The sequence below is a fragment of the Oncorhynchus mykiss genome, chromosome 2 (genome assembly GCF_013265735.2).
Source record: "Oncorhynchus mykiss isolate Arlee chromosome 2, USDA_OmykA_1.1, whole genome shotgun sequence".
Lineage (NCBI taxonomy): Eukaryota > Metazoa > Chordata > Actinopteri > Salmoniformes > Salmonidae > Oncorhynchus > Oncorhynchus mykiss.
In genome coordinates, this window is record NC_048566.1 from 80,765,802 (window position 1) to 80,781,237 (window position 15,436).

General features: G+C 42.4%; 2 protein-coding genes across 8 annotated transcripts in view; one reads left to right on the forward strand and one right to left on the reverse strand.

Annotated features, from left to right (window-relative positions):
* Positions 1–153: 153 nt before the first annotated feature.
* Positions 154–10,557, reverse strand: accs (1-aminocyclopropane-1-carboxylate synthase homolog (Arabidopsis)(non-functional)). 6 transcript variants are annotated; one of them, XM_021573203.2, is made up of 16 exons: positions 10,368–10,557; positions 9,361–10,082; positions 5,373–6,115; positions 5,130–5,189; positions 4,813–4,883; positions 4,547–4,616; positions 4,294–4,360; positions 4,005–4,102; positions 3,794–3,871; positions 3,585–3,685; positions 3,094–3,183; positions 1,918–1,963; positions 1,629–1,770; positions 1,410–1,552; positions 1,130–1,283; positions 502–926 (listed from the first exon to the last, which is right to left on the reverse strand). In XM_021573203.2, the coding sequence occupies exons 2-16, from the start codon at positions 10,034–10,036 to the stop codon at positions 502–504; spliced, it is 2,964 nt and encodes a 987-aa protein (XP_021428878.2). In that variant the 5' UTR covers positions 10,037–10,082; positions 10,368–10,557. The 6 variants fall into 6 exon arrangements, with proteins under 6 accessions (XP_021428886.2, XP_021428878.2, XP_021428894.2 ...); XM_021573219.2 differs by having other exon boundaries at positions 10,341–10,557; XM_036956463.1 differs by lacking the exons at positions 9,361–10,082; positions 10,368–10,557 and adding exons at positions 7,834–7,940; positions 8,044–8,176.
* Positions 10,558–14,257: 3,700 nt separating this feature from the next.
* The window catches only part of furinb (furin (paired basic amino acid cleaving enzyme) b), a 197,255-nt gene continuing 196,076 nt past the window's right edge, over positions 14,258–15,436 (forward strand). For both annotated transcript variants that reach the window (XM_021573226.2, XM_021573234.2), the window contains exon 1: positions 14,258–15,073. The gene's annotated coding sequence lies outside the window, so the exon portion shown is untranslated. The remainder of the gene's footprint in view (positions 15,074–15,436) is intronic.

Genomic DNA, 15,436 nt, shown 5'->3' on the forward strand with positions numbered 1-15,436 from the left:
CCATCACGGTCACCTAATAATCCCCAGTTTACAATTGGCTCATTCATCCCCCTCCTCTCCCCTGTAACTATTCCCCAGGTCGTTGCTGCAAATGAGAACGTGTTCTCAGTCAACTTACCTGGTAAAATAACGGAAAAATAAAATAAAATATAACCATATTCAAGGTTAATCATTAAAGTGGATTACAGAACAAAAGTACAACCTGAAAACGAGTTATAACTAAAGTATAAAATGTATTTGACAGAGACTTAAATTTAACTCTGTATATTCGTTTGAGTCAACATTGGCATTCAATGAACAGAACTGCAGAGATTACAGCACAGCCTGATACACTGACTTCTGGCTGAAATAATGAAGAACAGCTCTCATAACAAAAAATTAAGACATTCTGATGTGGACAAACTGGGGAACCTTTGTCGCCTATGATGATGTCCTTTCTTTCCTCTATATCCCCTCCTCTCCTATCCATCCCCTCCTTTCCTCTCCATCCATTCTTCTCCTCTACTTTCTGGCTCTGTCCAGCAGGTCTTTGAACACATCCAGAAGCTCTGGGTCCTCCCCAGCAGACAGTTCCGGAGTGTTCTTCTCAAGCCAATCAGAGGTGTGGATCTGTTGCCTCAGGGCACCAATCAGGGAGTCCAGACTTTCTGCGGGGTGGGACGTCTGGCAGTCAAGCAAGATAAAATCTTCACTGACCAATGGGATGGCATCAGGGATGTTATTATCCTTCTCCTCTGGCTCTTCTGATGATCTGTTCTTGGACAAGGATGTTGACTTAACAGCAAGAGGTTTGTGTGCGTCTGTTGTGTCCCCCTGTGTTGTCTTCTCTGTCCCTTTCTCCTCTGTGGCCTCGTTGGTTGTGCCCGTGTCAAGGGTGGATGTGGCCCCATCTATCTCCTCCAAGGCCCTCCTGATCCTCTGCATGCCTACAACAACCACATATAACACCATCTCTTTGATTTAGTTTTCATGTCATTGTATGACATACTGAGATGAAGAGATGGGAATTAGAGGAAAACAGGATAGAAGAGAGAAGAGGGCGAAAAGGGAGGAGGAAGAAATATCAACATCTCCCTATATCTGTTTTCCTCCCCCGCTATCATGAGAAGAGAAAAGCATCTGAATGTACCGAGCGTAAGGTGTTGCTGTCGGTCGGTGAAGACAATGCGGAACCAGCCGGGAGTGGAGCAATGGAAGGCTTGGCCACAGCTCAGCACCACCTTGTGTCTGAGGAAACACCTCCACAGGGACAGTTCCTCCACAAACGACGGCTCATACAGGTACTGACCAAGAGAGAGAGAAAGAAAGAAAGAGAAATAAAGAGAGAGAGAGGAGGAACCATGTCAGGAAGAGCCAAAACAGCAGCTCCACACCATGCAGTAAACCCCAACCTGTTTCAGTATTCTTACCTTCCTGAGGTCAGCCCAGATGTAGAAGCCAGCAGGCCGGTGGAGGTAGGGGACTCCCATGCTCTGTAGCTCCCCTGTCATGTACCTGTGAGCTGCCTGCATTCTCAGCCTGTTCTCTGGAAGAAACTTCCCATTGATCCAATCTACAGAGTAGAACACAGGTAGATTGAACTCCCTACTTGGATGGTATGTCCTCTCATCTAGTGTGTGTGTGTGTACCTTTGTCCTGGAGCAGGATTGCCATCTGGTGCTGTATGGGACCAGGGACACCATGGAACATCCCCAGTTTATCCAGAGCTTCCACCAAGTCCCTGTTATCAGAGTACACAGTGCCCACACGCACTCCTGCCATCGCAAAGTCCTGCACAGGGACAACACACAGGAGACAGGGGACAATCTAACATGATGAACACATAACCCCCAGATAGTTCCCACAACAACATGTACATACAAACACATTCAGACACATGCATATGCACGCACACACACCCTCACTTTAAACTCTTACCTTGCTCATCCCCCACATCACATGTGTTCTCTGGGGGTCCGGCAGGCTGTAAGCACACCATTTTTAATGTACTTAGAAATATAAAGTAAATAAAACTGGCCATCTTTAGACTAGTTGAGTATCTGGAGCATCAGCATTTGTGGGATCAATTACAGGCTCAGAAACAAAGAACTTTCTTCTGAAACTCATCAGTCTATTCTTCTTCTGAGAAATGAAGGCTATTCCATGCGAGAAATTGCCAAGAAACTGAAGATCTTGTACAACGCTGTGTACTACTCCCTTCACAAAAGAGCGCAAACTGGCCCTAACCAGAATAGAAAGAGGAATGGAAGGCCCCGGTGCACAACTGAGCAAATGGACAAGTACATTAGAATGTCTAGTTTGAGAAACGGGTGCCTCACAAGTCCTCAACTGGCAGCTTCATTAAATAGAGTTCATCGTTCCAAAGAAAAAGCCATATCTCAAACTGGCCAATAAAAAGAAAAGATTAAGATGGGCAAAAGAACATAGACACTGGACAGAGGAACTCTGCCTAGAAGGCCAGCATCCCTGATCACTGTTGACGTTGAGACTGGTGTTTTGCGGGTACTATTTAATGAAGCTTCCAGTTGAGGATTGTACGAGATCTTCAGTTTCTTGGCAATTTCTTGCATGTAATAGCCTTCATTTCTCAGAACAAAAATAGACTGACGAGTTTCAGAAGAAAGTTATTTGATTCTGGCCATTTTGAGCCTGTAATCAAACCCACAAATGCTGATGCTCCAGATACTAATCAACTAATCTAAAGAAGGACAGTTTTATTGCTTCTTTAATCAGAACAATAGTTTTCGCTGTGCTAACATAATTGCAAATGGGTTTTCTAATGATCAATTAGGCTTTTAGAATGATAAACTTGGATTAGCTAGCACAACATGCCATTGGAACACAGGAGTGATGGTTGCTGATAATGGGCCTCTGTACGCCTATGTAGATATTCCATTAGAAATCTGTTTCCAGCTAAAATAGTCATTTACAACATTAACAATGACTACACTGTATTTCTGATCAATTTGATGTTATTTTAATGAACAAAAATAGTGCTTTTCTTTCAAAAACAAGGACATTTCTAAGTGACCCCAAACTTTTGAAAGGTAGTGTACATTTAATAGGCAGATTTTGTGTGCGTGTGCATCATACCTGTCCATGCTGAGGACGCTGTGGAAGGTTACTGTGTCTTCAAACACTGTCAGCATGTACACCTCATCTACAATGGCGTGCAACTTATGCCTTAGGCAGGGGGAAGGAATGGAGAGAACAGAGAGGAAAAGATAAATCATTTATCATGAATTTCTATTGCACCGTTTTATGATGTATACTGTTCTTTAATATAAAGGCAATACAAGCAGGCATTAAAAGGCCTCTATCAGTAGGCAGCCGGAGGGAGCAGCGCATTGTACAAACGGGCTGGTTTATGGTTACTACAGCTCAGTGCAGCTCAGTGCATAGGGAGGTCTGTAGAGGGTGCTAATGCTGAGTGAACCACAGACTACAACCAATGGTTCTGGGAGAATCCTCAGCCCTTAGCTGCACTTTAAAATACAACTACAGTCATAATACTCAGCGTTATATGCGCAAGAGGGGAAAATATATGGCACAATATGGAAATATGATATGAGGACAAAACTCACCTCTTGGCAAACTCCAGAAAGCCAGTCATCTCTTGAGGGGAGTAGACATCAGCCAGGGGGTTATGGGGGTTCACCAGGACCATGGCCCGCACATTCAACCCCTGACAGACAGGGCCACACCAAGGGACAGTTACACCAATGAAACATTCAAGTACCTGTATCTTCGTTTTATCAATGGATAACTATTCTGTTTTTGGGGGGGGGTCAACCTCGCTAATCGCCTTCCTCATAGCTTCCTCCAGTTTGTCCACAGTGAGGTGGAACGGCCGACTGCCACTGCCACTAGGCTAAAAGCACACACAAAAAGCACTTTAGAAAATATATTGCCCAGAAAATGGAGCCATCAAATAACATTTACAACAATACAACACAGAGTGATATTATGGTATAGGGTGTATTACGTTAAGAAAGGAGACCTACCTCACAGTCGAGATGAACATGGAAGAGCCGAACACCGCTGTACAGATGCACATCCTCAGTGATCACTCCATAGAATGGAGTTGGAATGAGGATTGCATCTAACACACACACAGACACATTGTCAGGATAAACCTCACAATATTAAATAAAATTCAACCACTGAAATCGATGAAATAAACACCATCTCTTACACAGTTTGACAAGGCATGGATGATATTTAAAACTATAATATGTGAGACATAGGTGAAATGACTGGACATACTTCTTGAGTCTACGGAGTTGAACTAACCTTCCGGGTCACAAAGCACTGCGGCTATGGATGAGAAGAGGGAGCCACAGCCATTCATCACCACAACCTGAACACACACACACACAAATAAAACACTAGCTTTATGAGTAAAAACATTCTTCATAATTTAACTATTCACACCCATAGATGAATCCAGCAATCACAGCCTTATTCCATAATGGCCAGGATTATACACTAGACTAGAGCCATTATACAGTACTACTAAGGGCTGAGGCGAGCTCACTTCACTCACATTGTCTGCTCTCAGTGGCCTGGGCGAACCACAGTAGTGGGACAGGAACCTGGACACCTCTTCTCTCAGACTAAAGAGGGGATATCATCACCATCATCATTAACATCCTCATCATCCTTATCTGTATCGCTGCCGTAATCAACATCTTTCTTGTATGTAATAAAAATGTTATTGAATTGAACTTCAATTATCTCTAACGAATACATGTACCATAACCATCCTTTTCCACATGACATATGAAGTGCTCATACAAGGTAACTGCTTACAAGCGGTGGCCTTTCCAGTCAGGATACTGCAGCAAGGCTGGGTCGATATGAAGCATGTCAGGCTGGGTCATCTGTGGCAGGGAGGCAGGGGCACAAAAAGGGTTTTGATTTATGGACGGAGAGAGAATGGTTACATTCCATTGGAGTGTAATGCAATATAGTTACAGTAAGTACAGAACCACATTATCCAACAGACACATCACTAGCTATAAATAATATATCATTCTGATTGACAAAGTCAGTGATTAGCAACGTGGAGCAACCACATGAACCACTCTCCCTCCCCTATTTTCTCCTGTTTCTTCCCCCTCTCTCACCCGTTTGTGCAGCAGATCATAGCACAGCTTGTTCTCACTGGTGCCCATGTTGATGATGCCCTGGAGATGAGAGACATCAAAATCTATCAATCTATCTTTCAGTCAATCTATCAATTGTTATTTGTCTAGCACTTTTTACAGAAACATTTGCCACAAAGTGACATGACAAGTGGTATGACACCACACACAGGTCTGGAACGACTGTTCTCAACATGCGGAGCAGCAGCAGTGTTGGAGACTCACATTGGGGTTGTCAGTGTGCTGGTATTTGTCAGCGTGGTACTGGGTGTAGCCCTCCTGTAGAATGCCCTGGTGCTGTCTAATGGAGTTGCCACGGCGAGACAGGTACACACTGTGGCCAGGGGTCTCTGCACCACTTAGTGTGGCCAGTATGCTCTCAGGTTTAGTGGGGCAACAGGCTGGGATGGATGGTGGTGGTTCTGTAGTTGGGGCAGGACAGCCAAATGGGACAGACGAAGTAGCTGGGGCAGATAGGGCGTTAAGTATAGCGGTGTGTCCAGAAGTGGCAGAGGGTACAGTTGAGTCAGTAGAGAAAGTAGGAGCAACCGGTGGAGCAGTAGGGGCAGTCTGTCTAACAGCGGCCAGGGCCCCAGTGAACATGCTGAACAGACGGAGCTCATGCTGTCTTTCCTGCTCCGCCCTCCTCTCCTCCTTCTGCTCCCGCCTCTCCTCCGCCTGCGCCTCCCTCTCCAGCCGTGCCTCCTCCAGGGAGATGAGCCGCTCCTCGGCAGACCGCTGCCAGCTTAGGAAGCTGACCAGGGCCTCGTCCAGGGGCCCCCGGCCCCCACATCCACCCCCTCCTCCCCCACCAGCCCCTCTACCTGCACGCCGACGCTTCCTCTGCCTCACAGGGGCTGCAGGTCGGGAACCCTCTGGGTCACGCTGGTTCCCTGTGTCCCGGCCATCAGGACCAGCAATGGAGGCCCCTGTGCCTGAGGACCCAGCCTGGTTCTGATCACTGAAACCTGAAGACGGAAAGAGAGAGAGGAGAGAAGAGGGAAGAAGGGATAATAGATCACAAAAACGTATTTTGCTTATTAAATCCATACTTACACGTACACTCCCCTACAAATGTATTTAGACAGTGAAGCTAAAACTTTAATTTGTCTCTGAACTACAATATTTGGGATTTGGGATCAAATGTCTCATGAGTCAACAGTACAGAATGTCACCTTTTATTTGAGGGTATTTTCATACATATCTATTTCAGTTTAGAAATTTGAAGGTGTCATAAGTATCTAGACAAATTCAGTTACATGTATATTAAAGTAGTCCAAAGTTTAGTATGTGGTCCCAGTATGTGGTCCCATATTCCTTGGGACTCTTCAAGCTTGGGACTCTTGTCATTTTGGAGTCACTTTTATTTATATTGGATAATCATGAAGGAATCCTGAATAATGATGAGTGAGAAAGTTACAGAGGAACAAAGATCATAACTCCTAAAAAATGCTAACCTCCCCTGTTATTGTAGCCTCATGGTCAGAGGTTAGCATGATCTTTGTGCCTCTAACTTTCTCACTCATCATTATTATTCACAATTAATTTACGATTATACATAATCATGGTAGCATCCATATTAATGTAGAAGTGTTCAGAGACATCTTCTATTCTTATTTACAATAAAATGGGTCCAAAATTACACAAATATATTATTCACCCATTCAGTTCCTATTGGGCAAAAGATACAAAACTGCAAATGCAGTCACAAGCTTGATATAGTCATTGATTGCGAAGAATATGGGACCAGATACTAAACTTTTGACAACTTTAATACACTATAGGTGAATATGTCCGAACACTTATGAAGAAAAAAATATATATTCAAATGAGTGGACTAGATACATAAAGTGATTTTACTTCTAAACGGTAAAACAGATATGAATGAAGCAGTGGCAGTCGGTGCCGTTTAAGGTGATGGAGGACGATAATTTTTTTCATGAGCATGGCCTTATTTCTATTATAGCATATTAGATGACTTTCATTCATATTCTATTCAACCAGCTTAGTGTAACATCGATAGGTTTAGGCTACTACACGATACTCAAATTTCCCTATACCCATCATGAGGTTGCTACAACCTAGCCTATGAACGAAAGTTTACAACGTAGGTGCACAGGTCGAGAGAAAAATTGGAGTAATCAAGGTGACAATACCACCTTCAACACTCTTGACTGCATCTAGCTGATCTAGGGTGTAATAATTTGTCCAACAGTTGCAAACTAGAGTTTCTGTTGGACAAATTCAGTTATGTTTATTCCCGTTTCGTTCAAGAAACGTTATTCAACATAATTGGTGGAATGATCACACGCAAAGAGATCACACGCAAAGAGTTCCCTTTCATAATACCCACATACAAACAGTATAATTCCTTCTCGCATCGAAAGTGCTCTCCTCCTCTCACATTTTACCTTCGCTTGTGGACTTCAGTGCACAACACATCAGCTATCTGTGACCAGGCGAAAAAACATTTCCAAGCCAAAACTTTATATCATAAGTGCTAACCGCTACACACAGCCTACATCGTTGTCACCATATTCGCTAACGTCATCGTCAACATAGCTACTAGAACTAACGCGTTAGTAAACCTGCTAAAATAATACAGTACGGTGTACAGTCAGCAAGCAGTTTAGCAGTTACACTGGCAGGTACTGGTGTCAATAAATGAAAAAAATCTAAAGCTTACCTTGACTTGGTAGAGTTCCATTGTTGGATAGCCATAGCCAGCTAGCCAACATAGCATCCCTCTCTGTTTGAGCCGGGTGTTTGAGTATGCTAAGCTGCATTCGCTATCTAAGTGGAAGTGAAAACAAAATACAACAAAATATAGCTCTCTCTCGCTTCTCTTTCATTTTTGTTCAAAACTGTTCAACTATCATCTTTCTCAACTACTCACCACAGTTTATGCACTGTAGTGCTAGCTAGCTAATGCTTTCAGTACCAGATTAATTATCTGATAATTAGATAGGGTGGACAACATGCCAGTTCATGCTGACAGGTTGGAGGACATCCTCCGGAAGTTGTCGTAATTAATGTGTAAGTCAAGGGGTTAGAACCACAAGCCTCCTAGGTTTTATATTGAAGTCAATGTACCCAGAGGAGGATGGAAACTAGCTGTCCTCCGGCTACACCATGATGCTACCCTACAGAGTGCTGTTGAGGCTACTGTAGACCATCGCAAAACAGTGTGTTTTAATAAATTATTTGGGGATGTGAATATATTTAGTATTGGGAAAGGGGGCTACCTAATCAGTTGTCCAACTGAATGTATTCAACTGAAATGTGTCTCCCGCATTTAACCCAACCCCTCTGAATCAGAGAGGTGCTGGGGGCTGCCTTAATCGACATCCACGTCTTCGGCACCCGGGAAACAGTGGGTTAAATACCTTGCTCAGGTGCAGAACAACAGATTACTACTGTGTCAGCTCGGGCATTCGATCCAGCAACCTTCCAGTTACTGGCCCAATGCTCTAACCACTAGTCTACCTTTTATTTTATCTAAAAAGGAGATTTTTTTTCATGTTGCACTTTTTCATTTTCTTTTTTATTTACTGAGGTGGATGGGAGGACCTCCTCTGAGGAGCCTCCATTGGTATGAAAATACCCTCAAATAAAAGGTGACATTCTGTACATTTGCCTCATAGAAAACATTTGATCTCAAATCCAAAATGCTGGAATATAGGGCCAAATGTACTCATCTTCACTGTACAAATAAATACATAGGCAGAGGAGTGTATGAATATCTGACCCTGCTGGTCATCTATGAACATTTGAACATCTTGGCCATGTTCTGTTATAATCTCCACCCGGCACAGCCAGAAGAGTACTGGCCACCCCTCATAGCCTGGTTCCTCTCTAAGTTTCTTACTAGGTTCCAGCCTTTCTAGGGAGTTTTTCCTAGACACCCATTGCTTGCTGTTTGGGGTTTTAGGCTGGGTTTCTGTACAGAAACTTTGTGACATCAGCTGGTGTAAGAAGGACTTTATAACTAAATTGATTGATTGATTGATTCATTGATATATGCACAAATCAAAGTGTAATCATGTAGTGTGTTTTTGCAAGGACAAAGTTCAGTTCGAATTGCGCAATGATACAGTGTACCAAGTGTTGGGACTACAACATAATAGTTGTAACTCATACCCTCACTTTTAATAAAAGTACCGAATGAATATCCATGCAAAATTATACAGGGCAAGAGGCATTTTTAGCCAACCTGAAGGAGAGAATCGCGCGCACGTCGTGCGCTCTCCTCTCGCCATCTCGACCGGATCCTCTTGGTCCAGCCCGGCAGATTTCCCATCAGTGTCATGCTCATCTCCAGACCCGGTATGGTACAGTAGCTCTGGGGGCGCAGCATCGGAGTTCAGCAATCCGTCCTCGGACTCTGCATGCTCACATTTGATCTCAAGCAGCTCCCCCAGCCTGGGCGGATGACCAAACAAGAACCCGCCCGAAGCAGTGGAACCAAAGGCACCACCTGGCAGACCATGGGTGTATGCGTCTGCCCCACTAGGCGGGCTCTGGAGGACTTGGTGGGCTATAACGGCACCGCCCAATGAGGAGTAGGATATGGCCGGTCGGTTCGTTAAGACCCGGTCCATAACGTCATAAAACTTCCACGACCTCCCGCCGCGTATCATCCTGTGGTTGTCCTTAATGCGGCGGTACTCCAGCTTCATCTTTTTTATCTTCTCCCTGCACTGGTCGCCAGTGCGATAGATACCGTTCTCCCGCAGGACGTCCGCTATTCGGTTAAATACATGTTGATTTCGGAGGCAACTTTCCAGCTCGAGTTGGACCGACTCATCTGACCACAGCTGGAGGAGTTCGGCCACCTCTGGGTCGGACCAGTTGCTGCCCCGCTCATACTTTCTACCGCGGAAGTCCATTCTAGACGCCACTTTGAGAGATGACAGGTCTTCTGGGTTATATTTTCTATGGAAATCAAAACGAAACTCAGTGTTTTTTCTCTCCAATCAAAGTAGTGATAGCCAAGCATTCGCCCGAGTTTGGCTGAAAGCTAATAAACCTGCTAGTACAGGCTATCCTATTCCCTATTATTTAGGCCTAACCTGAATTAGCTAATACATGATTTGTAGGCAAATATTATTTAAATCGTATTATGAAGCATTCAACTAAAGTAATAACAAAATCGGAGCCTACAGCCTCAAAACCAAGGTTTGTTATGGTTACAGTACTGCCAAGCTTCAGTAGACCTACCACTGCTGTCAGCTGTGACAGTTCACGCGACACTTCTGTCTATCCCGGTCTAGACCGGTTCAAGCGTGCCACAAAAGGACTACGTGTTCTATTTTTGACACAGTTAGCAACAATGTCACATAAAATAATCAAATATGGGAAGCGTATCGTACAAATTCTACATCCGGGTTGACGGCACATGCGTGCTGTCCTTATTCCGGGATAACTTTGACCCGTGTTAACAGTTGAGCCACTAGGCTGAAAACGGGCTGATTTATTTCTCTTGAACCCGGCTGCTTGTCATGGGGTTTGTGTGCGAGCAAGCGTGTCAGAATAAAAAGGATGGCTCTTTTGCACCATCTAGTAGTCAACCGTACAACATTGAACGGAGCCAATTGTTTATGCATGAACGTATGGTATAAATCCGGGAGATGGCGGTCGTAGACAACAGTTTGTGGTTGCGCAAGGTGGCGGCGTTCCACTTATGATCGAACGGTGACGTAGAGCTGTAGCACAGATACAGGGTTGCCATGTACATCGTTTTCTAGTAAATTGGGATACTTTTAAAACGATGTCGCGTTGAAAATGTATTGGTCGTGGTTTGCGGGATATTGAGCTATTTCTAAGTTTCACCGCGGCCGCCATGGCATTTCTCTAAAAAATCAGTCGGAGGTGGTTACATTAATTCGCACGGAGGTGGTTAACTTTGTTAAAAGAAAACGTTATCAAGGGAAGTGTTTTACGTATGCTCAGTTATTGTGTCTCGGGGGCTGCCTGAGTGGAAATGTGAAATGAGCGTGGTTCTTTTATGAAGAAAAAGTACTATATGAAACTGACATTAAATGTGGAGAATGATACATTTGCCTCTTGGCCATCAAGTAGTCTATTAATTGATATGCCATTGTAGTCTACTTTAGGCTACCATTTGATACAATAAATATTTTGAAGTGATGATATCACTGGTCATATGCGGGGTCTTGTTTCAGAGGACGCATAGCTCTCGACCTTCGCCTCTCCCGAGTCCGTTCGGGAGTCACAGCGATTGGATAAAACTTAACTACCAAAAACATCACGGAATGTGATGCTACCAAAACAATAAAAAATGGTCATTGCAAATAAATGTGCCCTTGTGTAGCCTACCTGGAGCTGGCAAAACCATTTAATAAATAGCCTATAACTTCAGTTTATTGTTGTTGGAAACATGTGTTGTTATGCAATTATTAATGGACATGTTTAGTAAATTAAATTAGAAGTCATCAAAGCTCTATCAAAATTTCCCATCAGTTGTTAGAACGCATTAGAGTGATGGTAACAGTAGTAAGATTAGGCTAAAAATAAACATATTCAGTTCATATACAGTACCAGTCAAAAGTTAGGACACATATTCATTCAAGGGTTTTCTTTATTTTTACTATTTTCTACATTGTACAATAATAGTGAAGACATCAAATTTATGAAATAACGCATATGGAATCATGTAGTAACCAAAAAAAGACAGAAAAACTATGAAATAACACATGTGATCATGTAGATTTTAGATGTGGAATGGAATGGAATGGAATCATATAGATTTGGAATCATATAGATTTTAGATTCTTCAAAGTAGCCAGCCCTTGCTTTGATGTCAGCTTTTCACACTCTTGGTGCAGTACTCCATTGCTCTCCCTCCTGGTCAAATAGCCCTTACACAGCCTGGGGGTGGGGTCTGGGTCATTGTCCTGTTGAAAAACAAATGATAGTCCCACTAAGAGCAAACCAGATGGGATGGCGTATCGCTACAATATGCTGTGGTAGCCATGCTGGTTAAGTGTGCCTTGAATTCTAAATAAATCACAGACAGTGTCACCAGCAAAGTACCCCTACACCATCACACCTTCTCCATGCTTCACGGTGGGAACCACACATGCAGAGATCATTCTTTCACCTGCTCTGCGTCTCACAAAGACACAGCGGTTGGAACTAGAAATCTCAAATTTGGACTCATCAGACCAAAGGACAGAATTCCACAGGACTAATTTCCATTGCTCGTTTTTCTTGGTCCAAGCAAGTCTCTTCTTATTATTGGTGACCTTTAGTAGTGGTTTCTTTGCAGCAATTCGACCATGAAGGCCTGATTCACGCAGTCTCCTCTGAACAGTTGATGTTGAGATGTGTCTGTTACTTGAACTCTGTGAAGCATTTATTTGGGCTGTAATCTGAGGTTCAGTTAACTCTAAGGAACTTATCCTCTGCAGCAGACGTAACTCTGGGTCTTCCATTCCTGTGACGGTCCTCATGAGAGCCAGTTTCATCAAAGTGCTTGATGGTTTTTGCGACTGCACTTGAAGACATTTTCCGAATTGACTGACCTTCATGTCTTAAAGTAATGATGGACTGTTGTTTCTCTTTGCTTATTTGAGCTGTTCTTGCCATAATATGGACTTGGTCTTTTACCAAATAGGGCTATCTTCTGTATACCACCCCTACTTTGTCACAACACAACTGATTGGCTCAAACGCATCAAGAAGGAAAGAAATTCCACAAATTAACTTTTAACAAGGCACACATGTTAATTGAAATGCATTCCAGGTGACTACCTCATGAAGCTCGTTATTTCATAGTTTTGATGTCTTCACTATTATTCTACAATGTAGAAAATCGTAGAAATAAAGAAAAAGGTGTGTGTCCAAACTTTTGACTGCTACTGTACATATTATTAATATTTAATTCAGTGATTAAAATGATGACCCCATCCTTCGTAGCTTATTACAACAGGCTATTGGGAAACACACGCATTTCTTACCTCTAAATCACCTACCTGTTCATGTTGATTTAATGAGTCTGTTAATTTTAACTAAGCAAGCTGCTAAATTGTTTAGTTTACATATTGCCTACATCTTGTCTAGGCTACTGTAGACTATCTGAAATGAGATGTAGGCCTATCAGCAGCTATAGGCTACCTGCCTTTATCTAAGCAAACCATGGCAAAATGTAATTACAATCATAAACCCAGATTTTAGTCTGTAGCCTATGCCTATTGAAATGACAAGTCATCTCTCGCAAATGGGCGGTTTATAGTATGGTATGTGGATGAAAGTCATGCTTAGGCAAATAAACTATAAAGGGGAAAAAATGGCTAGAGTTTACACTTTTTTAGTTATTTCATGAAATGTTATTTTTCAAAAAATGTTTTTTTTTAAGTATCGGGGTAATTGCCCTCCCCCTCCCTCTTTTTAACTCGCCTTTTTCTTTCTTTGCTGTTCCTTTTCCGTACAATCCATTATGTACAATTGCACTAAATATTATTTGAATAATGCAAGATTTTACATCCCAGCAGTCTTTAAAAGGACATTCAGGGGCAAACGGTGATCAAAAGTTGTTTTAAATTAATTTTAAAAAAGATAGTTTGGAATATAATATTGAAATGGGATATATAGTTGAAGTCGTTGGCTGTGTCCAAGACTCGCCGTTGCATCATGCTTAGGAACAGCCCATAGTTAGCTATGGTATATTGGCCAAATACCATAAACCCTTGCGCCTTTAATGCTTAATAATAGCAGTCAAACAAGTTACATTTACATCCATTGATGGAAAATGATATCGTGAGTTTAATAAGGTCAAATGATATTTTCTCTTGCAACATATTCAAATTATTTTATTGCACCTTGTCATAGCTGGCAATAATTCTTATTTTGAGGAAAACCGAATTTTGCTTCGAAAGTCATTACAAGTCATTACAAGTTACTATGATATTCCTTCTTAAATGTCTCGATAACGTTATGGCAAAAGGGTTTATTGTATACATATGGCAACATCTCTTTTGCGTTGAAAACCTTTTTTGGCTAGTTTTCAGGACTTTAGGGTAGGTTTGACAATCATTGTTTAGAAATGTCAGCTTGCCTGGCAACCCTGCAGAGATATAACAATGAAAATAGTGGAGTGTGGACGTAGCTACTTCCTGTGTTTTTTGCTATTTTATTATAGGTAGCAAAGTGGACAAATATATCAGTTTCCTGTATAAAGAAATGTATAACCTTTTGATAATTTTAGAACATGCTTTGAATATATTAGTGTGTTCGAGTAGAGCAGTATGCATATCACGGAACTGTTTTGAACGCTCTAGCTAGCTACATAGAAAAACAACTGGGTTTTGAAGTACTACTCGTTCGAGATAACGATTAATAAGACGAGGAAAGTCTACTACGAACAAAGTGTAGCAGAGTGTTAGGTGTGACAATATTGCAGTAGCAAGGTACACGGGGAGACCTTGAGTGGTGTCTGAGTATGTTGAGTGGTGTCTGACTACGTAACTCCACAGAGTTCCTGAGCAACGCCGCGGGAGAGAGCTGTCAACCGGGCAGCTGAGACGTGACGTGGACATTTTATCCGACAAATTGGTGCAAATGTCATAGCCAACGTGTATTGTTTTGCTCTTTGAGGAAAGAGGTTGGAGAGGTATCCCGAAGTGGCGGGGTGGGAGGGAACGAATTAACCAGGGAAGCATATATGGTAATATAAACTACAAGGCAAGAGCGCATTCTCTGCCTTTTATTCCAGTGTCTGACAGAACTGTCGATACTAGATAGCTACTTCACTTACCAAGTTGGAGCTCGGAGTTCGGGGTACATTGGTGCTATAGCTACACAGGACCATCTGACTGATGCGCATATGTTTTATTTGATGACATGAAGTCAGCCCTATAACGCTTGCTGATTGAGTGCACGTCCCCATCACAGAAATAGCTCTTGGTAAGATCTTGGCATAATGTCAAATATTGATTTATTTGTCTAGTGTGTGATACATTTACTTGCCTTCAACATAGTTGATTGTTTGTGCGTGTGTGTCAGTGTATGTATTTGTTCCTTCCTTTTATAAATGTTCCTTTGTATAAATGTCTGAATCCGTTTTGTATTGTACATCTGATTTGCACATGTATTGCTGTCCTATTACTATGTTATAGGCGTTTTCTGTAGCCTATGTCATTGATATCAAGATCAGGATTTACAGATGAGCTGACATAATACTACTGGTCTGGATTTAGATGAATATCAAAGAAACAAATACAGTCCTGATTGACAGGATTATAAAGAGAGTCAGGTTTTCTTCTAAAA

Coding starts and splice junctions, on each gene's coding strand:
- accs (XM_021573211.2), bottom strand. CDS start 10,036: ATGGACTTCCGCGGTAGAAAGTATGAGCGGGGCAGCAACTGGTCCGAC. Junction 3,872..4,004: donor ATGTTCATCTCGACTGTGAG/GTAGGTCTCCTT, acceptor GTGTGCTTTTAG/CCTAGTGGCAGTGGCAGTCG. Junction 1,771..1,917: donor TGATGTGGGGGATGAGCAAG/GTAAGAGTTTAA, acceptor GTCCCTGTGCAG/GACTTTGCGATGGCAGGAGT.